General features: G+C 41.8%; 1 protein-coding gene across 1 annotated transcript in view; it reads right to left on the minus strand.

Moving 5' to 3' along the window:
* The window catches only part of Hibch (3-hydroxyisobutyryl-CoA hydrolase), a 67,198-nt gene extending 60,161 nt beyond the window's left edge, over positions 1-7,037 (minus strand). Inside the window, exon 1 of the mRNA XM_021162482.2 lies at positions 6,929-7,037. Coding sequence (XP_021018141.1) covers positions 6,929-6,963 — 35 coding nt within the window. The 5' untranslated portion in view covers positions 6,964-7,037. The remainder of the gene's footprint in view (positions 1-6,928) is intronic.
* Between the last annotated feature and the right edge of the window lie 11,651 nt (positions 7,038-18,688).

Consider the following 18,688-nt stretch of genomic DNA (forward strand, 5'->3'; position numbering starts at 1 on the left):
ACAGAGCATGGATGAGGGTTACTAACAGAGCATGGATGAGGGTTACTAACAGAGCATGGATGAGGGTTACTAACAGAGCATGGATGAGGGTTACTTACAGAGCATGGATGAGGGTTACTTACAGAGCATGGATGAGGGTTACTTACAGAGTGCTTAAGTGTGAGTAACTTTAAGCAACCACGCCACCAGAATGTTTTGTCCCAGCAAATTTGTCAACTTTCCCACAGTTGCATAGATGATGTTCCTGCTTCTGTTAGCCTTCCATGATCTAAACACTCTGGCACCTTCCAAGACCATAAGGTCATGTACAATTAGCACAAAATTACAGACAAAAGACTGGGAGGTGCAAGAGGGAGAGGCTGGAATCTCAAGTGAGGGTCCACTAAGTCTCTCAAACTCTCTACAGAAGACTGTCAACAGTCACCAACCCTGGGTTTGGGATGCACCGTGTGTGTGTGTGTGTGTGTGTGTGTGTGTGTGTGTGTGTGTGTCTGTGTGTGCGCGCACGCGTGTGTGTGTGTGAAGATGATGGTTGTTATATTTGAGGATAGCTCTCTACAATACCATATAATCCAATCATCCTACTCCGTGTTTGATTTAAATGAGCCAGACACTTACAAGAAAACTTGCAAACTTTCACATGCATTTTATTAGCTTCATGTATAAATCCAAAACACAGGTATAACCATGGTGTCTTTAAATAAATCCATACAAGAATATAAGTCACAAAAAGAAATGATCTACCAACATGTCGGTCAGAGATTTAGGAGAGAGAAATGAAGAGTGGAGATGTGTTCAAACTAATCTGTGTAACACAAAATTTCCATTTAATTTTCTGTAATCTCAATGTATTTTACAAATCAAAGTCTATGAAATTTTAATTTACATTTTGATTATTTATTTTGTGTATGAGAATGTGGAATCTATAATTTTTCCTAATTTGGTAAGGATGCAATACAATACACTCTGCTGAAGACACCAGTGTTTCCTATGCGTCTATAAGCTAGAACCTGCTGAAGACAAGTGTCCCCTGTGTGTGTGTGCACTGGAATCTGCTAGAGATCCCAGTGTTCCTGTGTGTGTACACTAGAATCTACTGAAAACCCCAGTGTCCCCATGTGGGTACACTAGAATCTGCTAAAGACTCAAGTGTCCCCCATGTGTGTACACCAGAATCTGCTGAAGACTCAAGTGTCTCCCATGTGGGTACACTAGAATCTGCTAAAGACTCAAGTGTCCCCCATGTGGGTACACTAGAACTGCTGAAGACTCAAGTGTCCCCCATGTGGGTACACTAGAACTGCTGAAGACTCAAGTGTCCCCCATGTGGGTACACTAGAACTGCTTAAGAATCTAGCAAATATACCAAAACTCTGATCATAACAACCCCAGTTAAGTTTAAATTATGGAGGTGAGGCACAGGCATGGGGATTTTGTTTAAAGTGTCACAAAATGACTACTACAAAGTACAAGCAAGTGGCCCAAAAGATTCTGGAGTCCTTAATAAGGCGAGTGCCTATATGCCAGCTCAAATTTAACCACTACCTGAGACATATGCGGGTATGAAAAACATGGGCCTAACTTCAAATCCGAGTTTAATTTGAGATACAGTTCTGCTGGCATCAAAATAAAATAGTGCACACCTACCACACCCAAGTGCAAAACACTAGGCAAGGCACTTGCAGGCACAAACATACCAGACAGACGGTGACAAGGGAAGAAAGGTTAAGTGTAACTAAATCCTCTGCCATTGCCTATACTAATCATATTGTTTCTATTTAGTGCCATGCATAGTAAACTATTATTTAACAACTGAACTTGGGGCTTGGAATGTAGCTCAATGATACAGCATTTGGTTCAATCCCTACTACATACAACAAAAACAAAGCATGATATTTGAGAGTTCAAGCTACAAATAATTCCAAGCTTAATCATCTCTCACTTTTCTGCTACCTCCAAAGCTGCCCTTGGGAGACAGGGGAAGGTTCCACACATCTGTGGAAGTTTGGAAGTCTTTGTCCAGTTATCATCAAGCCTATATAATCCCTGCAGGCAATGTGAAATTAGTTTTTCAACTGCAGCCTAGACAAGGACCATGTGTACACTGGAACCTGGCTCAAAATGCAGAATATTTTTACTCCACCAGAGTCTTACTATAGAAGAAACTGAAGGCAGGACATGGAACTTGTACAATACACACTAAGGTGCATGGCTTCAGTTCCAGCACTGGGGAAGCAGAGGCAGGTTCAAGGCCAGCCCAGTCTACAGAGTTACAGAGAGACTCTGTCTCAAACAAACAAACAATAACAAAAACAAAACACCACAATCGTAGAATAAAAATGTCAAAAACTTCTTTACAAATTATCCAATAAAGCAAATATAAGTTTACAAAATCACACAGCTGTATTTGAAAATGTTCAAGCAATGGAGGGTGATAGGAGATTGCCCCAGCAGCCCTCAGGGTGAATAGGTCAAAAGGCAAATAAGCAACCCGGGTGAACGGAAAGAAAACAGCCACTTGGTTTACTGGGTGGTGAAGTGAAAACTCTGGAAACAAAGAGGACTTTACGCAAGAACAGGAAGGAGAGTGCAGTGTCCTTAAAAGGACACTGGCTGCTTTATAGGATGAATACGAATTTGATTTTTAGGTTGCATATGCTTGACATAAAGCAGAAACATTCAATAACAAATGAAGAAAAGACCCTGAAGCTTAACAGAGAGGTGAGGACTTGAGGACACATCAGGAGGTGACAGGCACAGATCACCAGAGGTGCCAGAACCTGTACCTATCTGTAAGAGATCAATACAAACACTGTGTAGCTCACAATGAATGCTAAGAAGAACCTATGCCTGGTTTGTGAGTGTCTTTTGTTATTACTTTGTTCCTATTTAGTCAACATTTATTTTAAAACAACAAACATTTTGTTTAAATCAAGAGACTTTGCCTAAGCTGCCATTTTCCAACTGAGAGGGTACAAAAGTTTTAAAAGACACTCTGACAGTTGCAGGAACAGTAGGTCTACATTTTACCAACAGCAGCAATGCCAGAGCTGAGAAGCTGTCTCTGAGGCAAAGAGCCGTCTCCTTCACCCAGCAGTCCCTGCCCGGCCCCCACTGCTATCATGCGGTGACCATCACTAAATGTTTCTGCTTGGTCTGTTTGGGTATGTGTCTCCTGGCACAGATATCTAAGAATGCATAGTAAGCCTCAAAAATTGCACCGATGTCCAACCAGACATGAAGGACAGAGGCAGCAAGCAGCAGGAGTTGAACAATGTAGGTAGGCAGAGTGCAGCAGGTATATTGCTTAACAGCAGTCTTGGTTTTTTTTTTTTTTTTTTTTTTTTTGGTTTTTTGAGACAGGGTTTCTCTGTATAGCCCTGGCTGTCCTGGAACTCACTTTGTAGACCAGGCTGGTCTCAAACTCAGAAAAAGCCACTTGCCTCTGCCTACCCAGTGCTGGGATTAAAGGCATGTGCCACCACGCCCGGCTAACAGCAATCTTTTTACAGAGTTAGCTAGCCTTCTTTATCTAAAGCTGGCTTTACAATCTGTAATTTTTTTTTTCTTTAAAGTACTTATCAAGGTCAGTAACTAAATATCACCTGGTCTTAAGTATTTACTTAAGGATTGGTAAGAATACCTGGCCCACACTGCCTACAGCATAACCAGTGCCCAGAACAGTGCTTCCCCATAGCTTCAACAGATTATTTTACCCATAAAGGAAACATAGATTCAAATCCTTGAGATCCAGCCTAGTAAGCTTGTATTTCATTCCATTACCAGCAAGGTGCTTAGGAGAGCTTCTAAGCCAATGAGAGCAGGCACTGAAGTAAAACTCAGTAACATTTATGTAGCACTCACATCCAGGACTCACTCAAGCTGGGAGAGGAAAGTAAGCCCATCCAGTTTCTGCAAAATGTACAAGTGCTAAATTGAGGGTGATATATAAGTTTGAGTCTACAAGAAGAGATAAGGGTTGGGAGGGTGGGAGAAATGGCTAACATTAGAAGGCTATAGGCCCTACCAAAATGATGCTTGGGTGCTTGTTTCCTGCTGCATCATCCACAACAGCAAACAAATGGAAGCAGCCAGGACAGCCATCAATAACTCAGATAAAGGAGACTGTGGCACATGGGCACAACAGAAATCTAGAGCAGGAAAGCCATGACATTTGCGGGAAAGCAGGAACTGAAAGTTACCATGTGTCTTAGTTAGGATTTCTATTGCTGTGATGAAACATCATGACCAAAAGCAACTTGGGGAACAAAGGCTTTATTTGGCTTACACTTTCCTATACTATTCATCACTGAAGGAAGACAAAGACAGAGTAGGAACTCAAGCTAGACAGGAACCTGCAGGCAAGAGCTGATGAACCGGCTAGGTAGGAGTGCTGCTTATGGGCTTGCTTGTCATGGTTTATTCATGACAAGCATACTTTCTTCTAACACCCCAGACCACCTGGACAGGGATGTCACCATCCATAAAGAGTCAGGCCCTCCCACGTAAATCACTAGTTAAGAAAATGCCCTACAGGATTACCTAAAGCCCCATCGTATGGAGGCATTTTCTGAACTGAGATTCCCTCCTCTGAGATGATTCCAGCTAGTACCAAGTTGGCATGAAAGCTAGTCAGCACACTATGTTAAGCAATGTATTCCAGGCTCAAATACAGCATGTCTGTGGATGCTAGATATAGATATAGATATAGATATAGATATAGATATAGATATAGATATAGATATAGATATAGATATAGATATAGATTGATGGTAAGTGTAGGTCATTAAACTAAAACAGGACCATGAGAGCAGAAAAGGATCTCTTAAGGGAAGGCTACAGGATGGTAGGGAGGGAATGACAGTAAAAGACCAAAGTGCCATGAAGCAGAAGAGCTAGGTAGTAGAGAAGGAGGGCTGACCAGCACACTGACAGACAGACAGGGGAGGAGAGTGGGGATAGAACCAACAACAGAAACAGTGTGTACGGAACTGCCACAATGAAACTCATAGCTTAGTATCCAAAACAAAAGACAAAAATGAGTGATAGAGATCATTTAGAGATCTAGTTGACATATAATTGAATTCAATTGCATTTGAAGTGCAATTGAAGCATCAGCATAGGACTCAGAATAATCAACTATACAATACATTTGAAAGTTCTCTTTTTAAAGAAATGCTGTTGAGACAGAGAAAACCACCCAACTGCTAAACTGGCACTGCAGTGGTAGGAACACAGGACAGCACCAGAGGAGCAAAGGAAGGCTAAGTTCAATGGCATTAGCCAATCACATCAACCAAGGCACACCTGCCCCTTTCCTTCCAGAAACAGTCTCAGATCTCCCTCCACGTTTGTGGAATCCTCTTAACTGCATGACCTTGGCTCCAATCCCTTTTGCTATGGTAATAGCCATCCCAGGACTGGATCTAGGAAAGGGAGACCTCAGATCAATACTGTCCAATTTGGTCCTGGCACTTTACATGTTGAAATGTGGAGTGAAATAGGGACAAGCTGAACCACAGTAATGACAGAATCTTTCCAGATGAAATTAACTTTGTTAATATACATGCCTCTCCTGCATGGTTCCCAAATAATTTAGAATCTGCCATCATCAAAAAGCAACAATGATTATGTGAGCAGATGCTATTATTTACCACAAAAGAAAAAAGAGAAGCAAAGCAACTTCTATATGTAACAAAAATACCTGAGTATCCGTTGGTGCTTTCTGCTGAAAAGGCGCTATTCTTTTTAAGATGTTTTGTTTTGTTTTGTTTTGTTTTGTTTTGTTTGAGACAGGACTTCTCTGTGTAGCCTTGGCTATCCTGGAACTCACTCTATAGACCAGGCTGGCCTTGAACTTAGAAATCCCTGCCTCTACCTCCCAAGTGCTGGGATTCAAGGCGTGCGCCACCATGCGCGGCTTAAGATGTGTTTTTAATTATGTATATATGTATGCCCATGTAAGTACAGGTGTCCAGTGAATCCAGAAGAAACTATCAGATTCCTTGGAGACGGAGTTAAAGGTAGTTATGAGCCACACAGGAAACAGAACTTTGTCCTCTTAGCCAGTCCTTTAAGAGCAGTATAGGCTCTTAAAACCACGGAACCATCTCCCTAGCTCCACTGGTAACTACTCATTTAGAACTAAGAAACATTCTATGCCTTTGCAGGAACCTTCCACACCAGACTGTAAGGCATAAGAAACGTGCAGACGGAACAAGGGTGCGTTCCACGTCTGAGATGCTCCTAGACTGCACAGATGTCTAACAGCACACATTTCTTCGCCCAAAAGTACTTCAGTGAAGAGTTCCACAGAGGGGGAAATTGAAGTTTTTGCATATGGTACTGGGGAAAGGAATTACACTAGCCAAAGCTCCTAAAATGGGTGCTACCACATTTCCTTCTGCCAAGGTCCGATTGCTGTGAGAGACACTCTTAGAAAGTTAATATCTGCACTGCTCCCGTCAAGCCACGCTAAATGGCCACAACATTATTCTGTGAGTTCCAATTGCCTGCGCTGCTACTTCTGCTAGCTGAAATAATCAAGTTCCTTACCTGGAGCCCAGGTACACAACCTGTCATTTCTGAGTGACTTAAGAAAATACCCTACACAGTAAATCTCAGGTGGCACGTCCCCACACAGCGCCCAGTTCCAAGAAAGAAAATAAATAGGAGACAAACGGAGCGGGGAGAAAGTCGTGGGATGTCAAGGCCTAACAGAAGTTAGAGGACGGAAAATGAAGATGCTGTTGCAAGAAAAAGAGCAAAGTCAGAGGACAAACGCCGCTGCGATCGCCGCTGCGGTCGCCGCGGGCCAGCGAAGCAGAGGGCTGCCATACAAAGGCGACTAGATCTGCAAGGCCTGTGGAGACACTTATGAGCCTTTTCCCCAAGTCGGCCCTTAGCTCTGCCTCGCTCACCAACTCACCTGGACAGGAGCCGCCACGCATACGGCTGCCCCATGGCCTAAAAACCCAGAGCAGAAGAAGCAGAGTGTAGTGGTTCCACCGGCTCTGGTAGTTAGACCCGCCCACAGCCCCGCCCACAGCCGATGAGAGCAGAGGAGAGCCGGGGTCACTGACGACAAGTCCTCCGGAGGGCCAGAGCGGCCCAACGCCTACACTTCCGCTGCGCTGCGCTACGCTCATGGGCCGGGCAGGGCGGGGCAAAACATGAGCAGTTGGGAAACCAGCAAGAGCAGTGAGCAGGGACACACCAGACAGGGCCAGGGCGGGGCCAGGACCCCGGTGAAGATGGGGCGGGTCCTGGCTAGGGGCGTAACTAGTGAGGGGAGGAGGAAGAGGAGGAGCCAAGACTAAAGCTGAGAGGTGGGTAACCAAAGCAAAGAGAAAAGTAGAAAAACTTATTTATAATAGCCAGAAGCTAGAAAGAAGCCAGATGTCCTTCAACAGAGGAATGGANACAGAAAATGTAGTACATTTACACAATGGAGTACTACTCCGCGCCATTAAAAACAATGACTTCATGAAATTCTTAGGCAAATGGATAGAACTAGAAAGTATCATCCTGAGGAAGGTGACCCTGTCACAAAAGAACACACTGTATGAATATTAGCCCAAAGGCTCGGAATACCCAAGATACAATTCACCGACCACAAGAAGCTCAAGAAGATGGAAGGCAAAAGTGTGGGTGCTTTGGTCCTTCTTAGAAGAGTAAATAAAATACCCACAGGAGGAAATACAGAGACAAAGTGTGGAGCAGAGACTGAAGGAAAGGCCATCCAGAGAATGCCCCACCTGGGGACCCATTCCATATACAGTCACCAAACCCAGAGACTATTTATTGTAGATGTCAACAAGTGCTTGCTGACAGGAGCCTGATAGAGCTGTCTTCAGAGAAGCTCTGTCAGAGCCTGACAAAGAGGCGGATGCTCACAGTCAACTATTGGACTGAGCACAGGGTCTCCAATGGAGGAGTTAGAGAAAGGACTGAAGGAGCTGAATTGATTTGCAACTCCATAGGACAAACAACATCAACCAACCAGAACCCCCAGAGCTCCCAGAGACTAAACCACCAACCAAAGCGTACACATGGAGGGACCCATGGCTCCAGCTGCATATGTAGCAGAGGATGGCCTTGTCAGACATCAATGGGAGGAGAGGCCCTTGGTCCTGTGAAGGCTGAATACCCCAGTGTAGGGGAATGCCAGGATGGGGAAGCCAGAGAGGGTGGTTGGTTGGTTGGGGTAGCATTGTCACAGAAGCAGGGGGAAGGGGGAGGGGATAGGAGGTTTCCGTAGGAGAAGGAAAGGAAGAGAGGTGATGACATTTGAAATGTAAATAAACAAAATATCTAATAAGAAATTTCAAAAAAGATAAAACCTTTAATTATAATTTTTTTACTACCACATTTAATGTAAAAAGATTGCATTGCCTTTTCTTTGTAATATTGAGAAACAATAAATATGGTAATAGTTTTTACTTTAAAAAATGGAAAGGAAAGGAGTTTGCTCCCTAGACTAGGCTGTCTTTTTTTTTTTTTTTTTTTGGTTTTTTTCGAGACAGGGTTTCTCTGTGTAGCCCTGGCTGTCCTGGAACTCACTCTGTAGACCAGGCTGGCCTCGAACTCATAAATCCACCTGCCTCTGCCTCCCAAGTGCTGGGATTAAAGGCGTGCACCACCATGCCCGGCCTTAGGCTGTCTTGAAATGCCCAGTTGGTTATCTATGTTTGACTTTTAAATTTAATCAGCAAGTATTAATTGATCTGAAGGAGTTTTGTGTAATTTTTGTTTTGTTTTGTTTTTGTTTTTTGAGACAGGGTTTCTCTGTATAGCCCTGGCTGTCCTGGAGCTCACTTTGTAGACCAGGCTGGCCTCGAACTCAGAAATCTGCCTGCCTCTGCCTCCCGAGTGCTGGGATGAAAGGCATGTGCCACCATGCCCGGCTGTGTAATTTTAATAATTTTTAAATGAAAAGGTAAATTTAAACCAGACCCGATGACACATTGCCTATAATTCTACCACTCAGAAACCTGAAACAGAATGGTCACCTGGGCTACACAGCAAGACCCTGTCTAAGAAAACTAAGTAAATTAAATGTTCTTTGAGTCGGAAACATATGGGATGCATTTGACATTGAGGAAAGGTCAGAGTTTAGTACTCTACATAGCTGAACTTGCTTTGAAACGTTGCTAATTATCTTCGGAAAAGTTACAGATCCCTCAGTCTTCCTCTGAGACAAAATATTATTTGATTAAGAGAATGCTCACAAACTAGAAATATCAGTGAAAACATACCTGCTCTGGAAAGCAGCTTATTAAATAAACCCCATATTTAACTGTCCACTGTGGTGATTTGAATATACTTGGCCCAAAGGAGTGACACTAGTTGGAGGTGTGGTCTTGTTGGAGTAGGTGTAGCCTTGTTAGAGGAACTGTGTCATTGTGGGCTGGGCTTTAAGACCCTTGTCCTAGCTGCTTAGAAGCCAGTCTTCCAAACAAGATATTGAACTTTCAGCTCCTCCTGCACCATGCCTGCCTGGACGTTGACATACTCCCACCTTGATGATAGTGGCCTGAACCTCTGAACCTGTAAGTCATCCCCAACTGAATGCTGTCTTTATAAGAGTTGCCTTGGTCATAGTGTCTAATCACAGCAGTAAAACCCTAACCAAGACACCTGCTACTCTTGAGTTTCTTCTAGATTCATACAGATGTCTAGCTATAAGCATTTCATTAACAAAAACGTGTTGGCATATTAATAGTAAATGAGGGAATCCGAGAAGAGTTTCAGAGTGGAAAATTAAAGGGGTGTTGTCATCCACTGAAGTATAAAGAAGTTATTCTTAGTCTTTGGCATATTGTAAGATACTTGATCAGAAATGATCTTTCTGTCCTGGATCAAATATAATAGTGGCTGGAGAACAGAGGAAGCCAACAGACTCCATACAAGTGGAAGACACAAAGAATTCCTGACCTGCAGTTAGTCCTCGAATAGGTATAAGTGGTTGCCATTTGGCTTCACAGTCAAAAGGCATCATGTCCTATTCACTCAGGGAAGGAATGAATCTGTTAGCCTATGCAGCAGCATGTGTTACTGGAAAGATGAGCTTTTCTATTGCAGCTAGAGCCAAACCATCTTTTCCCTGACTTCATGTGAAAGGGGCCTGTGCTTCGCAGTCTTCATGCTTAGAGGGGCTCTATTTTGACTTAATTCTCTGCCATTGAAACTTTCATTTATTTATTTGTTTGTTTGTTTACTTTTTTACTTATTTTATTGTGTGTATCTATACACATTCAAGTCCAATGGTTTATATGCAGAGGTCAGAGAACAACTTGCAGGAATTGACTCTCTCCTCCCACCATTTGAGTCTCAGGGATGAACTCAAGTTGTCGGGCTTTACTCAGTTGTGTGCCTTTACCCAGTGAACTATCTTGATAGCCTCTATTAATTTCCTAGGAAAGGATCATGTAGTTTCACTTTGTACATTAAGAAATCAGTCCAACCCTCAGCATTACTACTGATTGTATAATATTCTCATTATTAGACAAGGACACCATATCTAACCTAGCTTACTTTCTATTGCTGTGATAGACTGTGACCAAAAGCAACTTGGGGTGGAAAGGGTTTACTTCAGCTTACAGTTTATGCATAATTCCTGCCCTGACTTCAAAGGAAGCAGAGACCACTGAGGAATTCTCCTTGATGGCCCATATGACTGCCGTGAGCACATAGTGTATAATCGATATGTGGACCTTTGCAATTAGCTTTTTTTTACTCCACATAGCATTTTTCAAGATTCATTCACATTGCTGCATATATATTAGCACTTCACTTCTTTTCTGATTAATACTTTTACTTTAGTGGGATTGTATGGGAGAGGGAGGAAGGAGGAGGGAGGAGGACTGGAAAGGTATCCTGTTTTTAATTGGTTTGGCCCCCATAGACTCTTGTGATTGAATGCTTGACCCAAAAGGGTGGGACTATTAGGAGGTGTGGCCTTATTCAAGGAAGTGGATCACTGTGTAAGGTGGACTCCACCAGTGTGGAATTCAGTCTCCTCCTAGCTGCCTATAGAAAACAACAGTCCCCTTCTGCTGCCTTCAGCTGAAGATGTAGAACTCTTAATGTACAAAGTGGAACTACATGCTCTTAAATAGTTTCTTTCCTGTGCTGTTTGTTCTCACTCAGTCAAATATTTCTCTGATTCTTCAATTTATCTGCCCCTCAATTAGATGTCACTTTCAAACATACCTTTCCTTTGTTTCATAAGTCCAAATTCCTCTGCATCTCAATAGCAAATCTCCCACCTCACACTCTATCCCAGAATTCCTATCTCTCTGCCCAGAAGTCCCACCTGTTGTCTCCTGCCTTGCTATAGGCCATTCAGCTCTTTATTAAACCAATCAAAAGGTTTGGACGGGGTGTTTACAAAACACTAAGACAAGTGATGTTTAACAATGTTGAAGTCCAGCCTGCCTTTATATCTCTGCCACAGATATCAGCATTTGAACAATACAAAGTCTTTACACGGTGCACAAAAAAAGATACCCAATAGCATAGACCTGATTGTGTGGAAAAAAATAAGAGTATAAAATTTGTCAAGATGCAAGTGATCTTTAAATTAAGTCCCTAGAGCATGTCAAAACAATCCAGAAACCAATATCAGGATTGAAGTGTTATGGTGTTGATAACCACTGAGACTCTGCATGGCAAAATAAATAAATAAATAAATAAATAAAAGTTTACAACCAGAACAGACTTTACACTCTTATCAGGAGTAAGAAAATGAAAGCAAACCAGACTAGAGAGAGAAAGGCCTTTTTTGACAAATTACAAGTGATTAAGAAAAGCAGAATTTTGGGCTGCTGAGATGGCTCAACGGGTAAGAGCACCCGACTGCTCTTCTGAAGGTCCTGAGTTCAAGTCCCAGCAACCACATGGTGGCTCACAACCATCCGTAAGATCTGACTCACTCTTCTGGTGTGTCTGAAGACAGCTGCAGTGTACTTACATATAGTAAATAAATAAATCTTTTTTAAAAAAAAAAGAAAAGCAGAATTTTGAAGTGTGTATGTGTTTATGATCATGGGAAAGGTATGTGTTATGAATAGACAGTTAACATACCATGAAATATTTTATGGTCAGTCAGTTCTTGGAACAATGGAAACAATTTACAATGTGTAATTCACAAAATTATTGAGAAAGAACAAAAAATAAATAAAAACAAAACAAAACAAAAATCAAGATGACTTGCACCCAAGGACAGGCTTGAAGTCTAACATGGTTAAACTAAAAAGAAAAACGGAGTCAGCTATTTCAGAACATATATCCTGCAATGATGTAATTTATCCCGTGAATGTGGCAGTCTCATGTACCTTGCATGCAGGCCAAATATAGAAGTTCACAAGCACCACCACCACCCCTTTACAAATAGCAATAGAGAAACAAGAAGACACTTTTCTCTTCTGCGGAAGGAATGTGCATACCTGATTTTTTTCCACCCACGAGGCTGGGAATGGTTGTGCTAATAACCTGGTAATCTTTGCTCTTCTATAGAGCCGAGCTTCACCCTAATCCCCTTATCCTGAGCATTGCTTTCACTCAATAGAAGCCATTCCGGTGGAAGAGGTCATAGGTACTTTGCAAAAGATGCATACTTTGCAAATGTGCTTCAATTCAGCCATACTATTTTGTTGTGATAATTGTTAAGAGAAAACTTTATTCTAAAGTAAGATATGTGCTTAAATATGTTTTTTAAAAAAGAAAGGAAGGAAGGAAGGAGGAAAGAAAGAAAGAAAGAAAGAAAGAAAGAAAGAAAGAAAGAAAAGAAAAGAAAAGAAAAGAAAGGAAGAAAGAAAGAAAGAAAGAAAGAAAGAAAGAAAGAAAGAAAGAAAGGAAGAAAGAAAGAAAGAAAGAAAGAAAGAAAGAAAGAAAGAAAGAGAAGGAAGGGAGAGAGAGAAAGAAAAGAAAAGAAAAGAAAAGAGAGAGAAAGAAAGAAGGAAGGAAGGAAGGAAGGAAGGAAGGAAGAAGGAAGGAAGGAAGGAAAGAAAACCTACTTGGGGTCAGATTATAGAAGCTTGCCCAGCCCAGCTAACTAAGTCATGGTGAAGTGGCTTTCCTTCTTGCCTCTCACAGTTCTCTTCTCTGCTGACTGTAGGGACCTGGTACACAGAGTGCACAGATGATAGGCCACCTGTACAAAGTTCAATGTGCCCTCACATAAGGGACTGAGACAACACAGCTGAAGGCCTCTCACTCTCCTAACACAGAGAGAGGTGTATCACAGGTGTGTTTAGAAAACAGGCCTTAGCCAGGAAATGGTAGAGCACGCCTTTAATCCCAGCACTCAGGAGGCAGAGGCAGGCAGATTTCGGAGTTCGAGGCCAACCTGGTCTACATAGTGAGTTCCAGGACAGCCAGGGCTATACAGAGAAACCCTGTCTCAAAAAAAAAAAAAAAAGAAAAGAAAAAAAAAAAAGAAAGAAAGAAAAGAAAACAGGCCTTGTCAGTGGCCACCAACAATGCCGAGCTGTGTATACATTCACAAAAGATGCTGTATACCCTCCACTCGTGTCACAAGGCTCAACAGCTCTTCTCTTAACTGAACTGCCATTCACTTATTCTACATGTGCAGCAAAGCAGCCAGCTGGAGCCTGAGGTTTTAGAGGTGCGTTAGGCTTAAGTAATGAAATCTGGCTCTATCTCCTTGTTCTGTACCTACAGTAAAATGAGCCCCTCTGCAACCAAAATTGTTAATCTGTGAAAGTACTTTTCCTATTTTTTTTTTTTTTTTTTTTTTTTTTTTTGGTTTTGGTTTTTCTGAGACAGGGTTCCTCTGTATAGCCTTGGCTGTCCTGGAACTCACTCTGTAGACCAGGCTGGCCTCGAACTCAGAAATCGGCCTGCCTCTGCCTCCCAAGTGCTAGAATTAAAGGCGTGCACCACCACTGCCCGGCCTTTCCTTTTTTTTTTTTTTTTTTTAATTGAAAACATTTCTTTCTTACAATATATTATGATCATGATTTCTTCTCTCCTAGTTCCCCCCAGATCCTCTCCACCTCCCCACCCACCTAACTCCATGCCTTTTTTTCCCCTTTAACTTTAGAAAACAGACCAACAAATCAGAATAAAGAAAGAAAAGGCAAAACAAACACATACACACAAAACCCAAACCCATAGAAACACAAATCAAAATCCCTAATACATAAAAAACCAGTAGGACACAAATTGCCCAAACACAGCAGTATGAGACAAAAAGTCTACAAAAGCACCATTGAGTTTGTGTTGCTATTTACTGTTGGGGATGGGGCCTACCCTTAAGTGTGATTTATATATTCAGTGAGACTACACTGAAGAAAACTAAGTTTTCGTTTGGAAGTGGATGTAGCTTGAAGATAGCTTCTTGGTTAGGGATGGAAAGTCATGTTCATTTTTCCCTGCTCAGCACTGGGACTCCATCTTCTTTGAACCTGTGCAGGCCGTGTGCTCACTGCCACAGTCTCTGTGAGTTCGTGTGTGTGTCAGTCCTGTTTGCCTCTTGCCCTTACCATCTTTCTACCTCCTCTTCTGCATAGCTCCCTGAGCAGTGAGCGAAGGGTGTTAGTAATCAGGCATTTCCACGAGCCAGCCCTCAGCAACCTAGCGGCAGCTTGCATAGTCACTTACTGCTGCCAGATGTGCCAGGTGTGCTAGATGCGATGCATAAGTGGGGCCCCAGCCACTCCTGATCTGTCTGCCTTCCCTCTCCTCTCCTCTCCTCTCCTCTCCTCTCCTCTCCTCTCCTCTCCTCTCCGCCCCCTCTCTCTCTCTTCCTCCCCTCTCTTTCTGTCTCTGAGTCTCCCATTGTTCCCTCTCTTTGTGACCCTGCCTGCCTGCCTCTCCCACATGTTCCCACTCCAAGATGACTTTTTGTTCTCCCCCTCCCCAAGGAAACCTCCTACACTAGATCTGTTGCAGGCATAGTTTTGAAGAGGCCCACCAAAGATACCCACTCTCTCCACATTTATCCTATCAATGGTTTGATGAAGACCTCCTATTTAGGATTGAGTTGTCCAAAGTGTTGCATTTTCTGCCCATTGTTCAGATGTGGGTCTCTTGTTAGTTCCCATCTACTTCAAGAGGAAGCTTCTCTGATAATGACTGAGTCAGGCACTGGTATCTATGGGCACAGCAAACTGCCATTAGGACTCATTTATTGCTGTGTTCCTTTAGTATTTAGTTTTCCCTTAAGCCAGTGGTCTATCCGATCACAGATTCTTGGCCATCTAGTGTCAGACATAGGTTGTATTGTAAAATTAACTTTTATTCTTCAGAGATAATTGTCTCAGGCTTACTGTCTTAATCTGCTAACTCAGGCCTAGTTCTGGAAGTTTCTAGCCTCCATACAATCTCATGTAGGCCTAGAATGTTTTCAGCACTGAGACTGCATGCAGAGTAAGCTTGTCCCTTCTAGTTTTCTGATCTCTGGCTGGCTAATTCGACTCAGCTGTTCTGGCTCAAAACTCCTCTCCATGCCAACTTATTCAAACTGGCTTCTATGGGTGTCTTACAAATTGCTCTGCCTGACCTCAAACTGTCAATCTGTTCTAATCTTCTGGCTCCTTCTCATTCTCTGGCTTGTTCTGTCTTTACCTGGGTCTAGCTCTACAGTCTATCTATTGCTATCCCAGTAAAACTACCCCCTTTTTCTTTTTTCTCTCTGCACTGCTGTCTTTAGTAGCCTCTCTTTCCTCTCTCTTCTTTAGAGTTGGGCATATCCTATTCTATCAAATCTTCCTCTGCTTTGTCATTTTGTCTTCTACTCAAGTAGACATCACTTTCAAACATGGATGCTTCCTTCTACAAACTAATTTTACCTTCATTGTTTGTTATTAAAGATGTGCACTAAGAGCTTGTCTGTCCAGTCAGAGGGATTAAAGGTATGTGCTAAGGCTGAGCCACTTCACAACTAGAAAAAGACCTTTTCCATTATAGAATGCTGAGGTTCACAGTGTGCTCAAGTATCCTGCAACACTGCATCTCTTGGAGTGTGCTTTAAGTCCAGGCAGAGAGGGGTTGGTTATTTCCACATTTGTGTCACTATTGCACTAGCATATCTGCAGGCATGTTATCATTGTAGATCTCAGGGTGTGTAGCTGGGTTGGCAGTGTCCTTTCTCCTCAGGTAATGTGCAGAGTACTTCCTTCCGGTACTACGAAAACTGATCAAAAGGGGCAGAGGCTGTAGTCAGGCACCAGCTTGACTTTTCTGTGCTCAAATGACATAGGAAAGTGGTTTGTCTGGGTTCTTTTATATTTCTTCCCATAAACAGGGCTTTATCATCTTGTTAAGAGCAGGCAGTAGTAACCTTGAGAATACCCTAAGCTACTTGAGGGTTTCTAAGGAGGCCTTTTGTTCAATGACTCAGTAAGATTTGACCCATTTCTGGTAGTGAATGTTTCACTTGGAGGCAAGAGAAGCCTGATTGAAGAATTATTTCCCCCATTATTTGGTAACTCTTTAAACTTCTTCAACAGTAGTCTGTTTCTTTATGGCCCTGGTGTTGCTTGTTCCTTCCCATACTCCCTCCCTTGCCCCTCTTCCCTACTCATCTCCATTTAATCCACCCTCCTCCTATCACTCCATAACTATATATTCTACTTCCCCTTCCTTGAGAGATTACCAGAGGCCTGAGAAACCACCTTAGAGGTACCTATGTGAAAATATGACATAATTAGACTTGAATCCAAAATTTGAAGCGTATCCAGTATGCCAGAGGAAACACATCTGGCTTCCCAAACTCTTCCCCATATCTTTTTGGTACCTTCATTCCAACTTGACTTGTAAGAGAGTTTTTATTTCATTGATTAGTCTACTATCAACTATATTTAATGACATCATCCCATGAAAGCATTTTAACAGTTATTCTTTTTTTGTTTGTTTGTTTTTGTTTTGTTTTGTTTTTAAAGATTTATTTAGTTAGTTATATGTGTGCTCTCTTTGCATCCAGAAGAGGGCATCAGAACTCATTATAGATGATTGTGAGCTACCATGTGGTTGCTTGGAATTGAACTCAGGACCTCTGGAAGAGCAGTCAGTGTGCTCTTAACCACTGAGCCATCTCCCCAGCCCAACATAGTTATTCTTGATTTGTTGTAGTTGTTGTTGTACTCACTAGCTGGTCAATTTATTTCTCGTTTTCTAAACTTACTAGGGCATTCTTATTAGTTTTGTTCTGTATACTGTTTGTTTTTTTAAGATTTAGTTTTTATGTGTATGAGGGATTGCCTGTATGTATATATGTATGTATGTATGTATGGATGGATGGATATATATATGTGTGTGTGTGTACCGCATAACTGCCTGGTTCCTGTAGAGCACATAAGATCCCTTAGAAGTGAAATTACAGACAGTTGTGGCCTTTCTGTGGGTTTTGGGGGCTGAATAAGCACCCTCTGTAAGAGCAGCAAGTCTGCTTAACTGTAGAGCCACTTCTTCAGTCCCATAACTTTTTGGACTATGAATGGGCTGCTTCAACATTCCATGAGGTCTAACCATATGTTTGGCTACTGCAGTTGTTCATAGGTTCCAAAATTATAACCTCTGTCAGACAAGGATGGCTTGTTTTCAGGTCATCAACCAATCCTAGGCTCACAGAATTGCTTTAGTAACAGCCAACACTAAGGGAGCATTAGTAAAATAGGGGACATTTTAAAATGGTTTCTGTTAAATAAAAGAAATGTGTATATGTCCAGAAGCATTCAAGAGAAATGCAGACCCAGAATATCAACAGGGAACAGCTGTGGAAATGAGTGGCCCAGTTCTTATGCACACTTACAAGCTGTATTTGTTATATTTAAGGATGTGTAGATGTAGCAAAAATAAACATGGATTTAAATTGTATTTATTTACTTACTTACTTACTTTTGTGAGTTTGGGTGTTTTGTCTGCATATATGTTTGTATAACATATATGTCCAGTTCTCACAGAAGGCATCAAAAAAAAAAACTGGACTTAGAGACTGTTGTAAGCTGCCATGTGAGTCCTGGCTATCAAACCCTGGTCCTCTTGGAGAACAGCCAGTGATTTTAATAACTGAATACTTTCTGCAACTCTCTTATTTTAAAGAAAATAAGGGATATTATATGCTAACAACCACATTGCTTTCTTTTAGTTAGATAATTCCACAAATCCCTTGTGAACAAGTTTTTTTCCTCTTAGTTAATTGCCAGGTGGTGAGTATACCTCATCCAGGAAAATTGAAAGATGAGGGGTTTTGGTTTGTTTGTTTTTTGTTTTTGTAGGGTAGTTCCTCTGAAACAGATTCATTAGGGGAAAAAAAAACTTCAATGTGTTTCTTAGTTTGGTGTATGATATGTTATATTCTCCAGTAGTTAAGATAAAATATACCACACATTTACAACATAAATTAGGACATTGACATTTTAAAGACGACACAGTTTTTAATACTAGCCTTGGTACATAGTACAATATAATGTCTACAAGTCATAGAAGGTCAAGTTCGTACATTATTAAAAGTATTTATATTATGTAGACACATTTTCCTAAGTTTATGAAGCTTGTGACATTAGCAAATCCCCCAGAGAACTGGGTAAGCTGACAATTATCACAGTAAATTCTTCAGGCTTTCTCCAGGCCTACTTGTAGAAACATATGTATATATAGCAAGGATATGTAAACATATGCATAGCAATATTATCTGCAAACATATGCATAGCAATATTAT

Source organism: Mus caroli, chromosome 1 (assembly GCF_900094665.2).
Source record: "Mus caroli chromosome 1, CAROLI_EIJ_v1.1, whole genome shotgun sequence".
Classification (NCBI taxonomy): domain Eukaryota; kingdom Metazoa; phylum Chordata; class Mammalia; order Rodentia; family Muridae; genus Mus; species Mus caroli.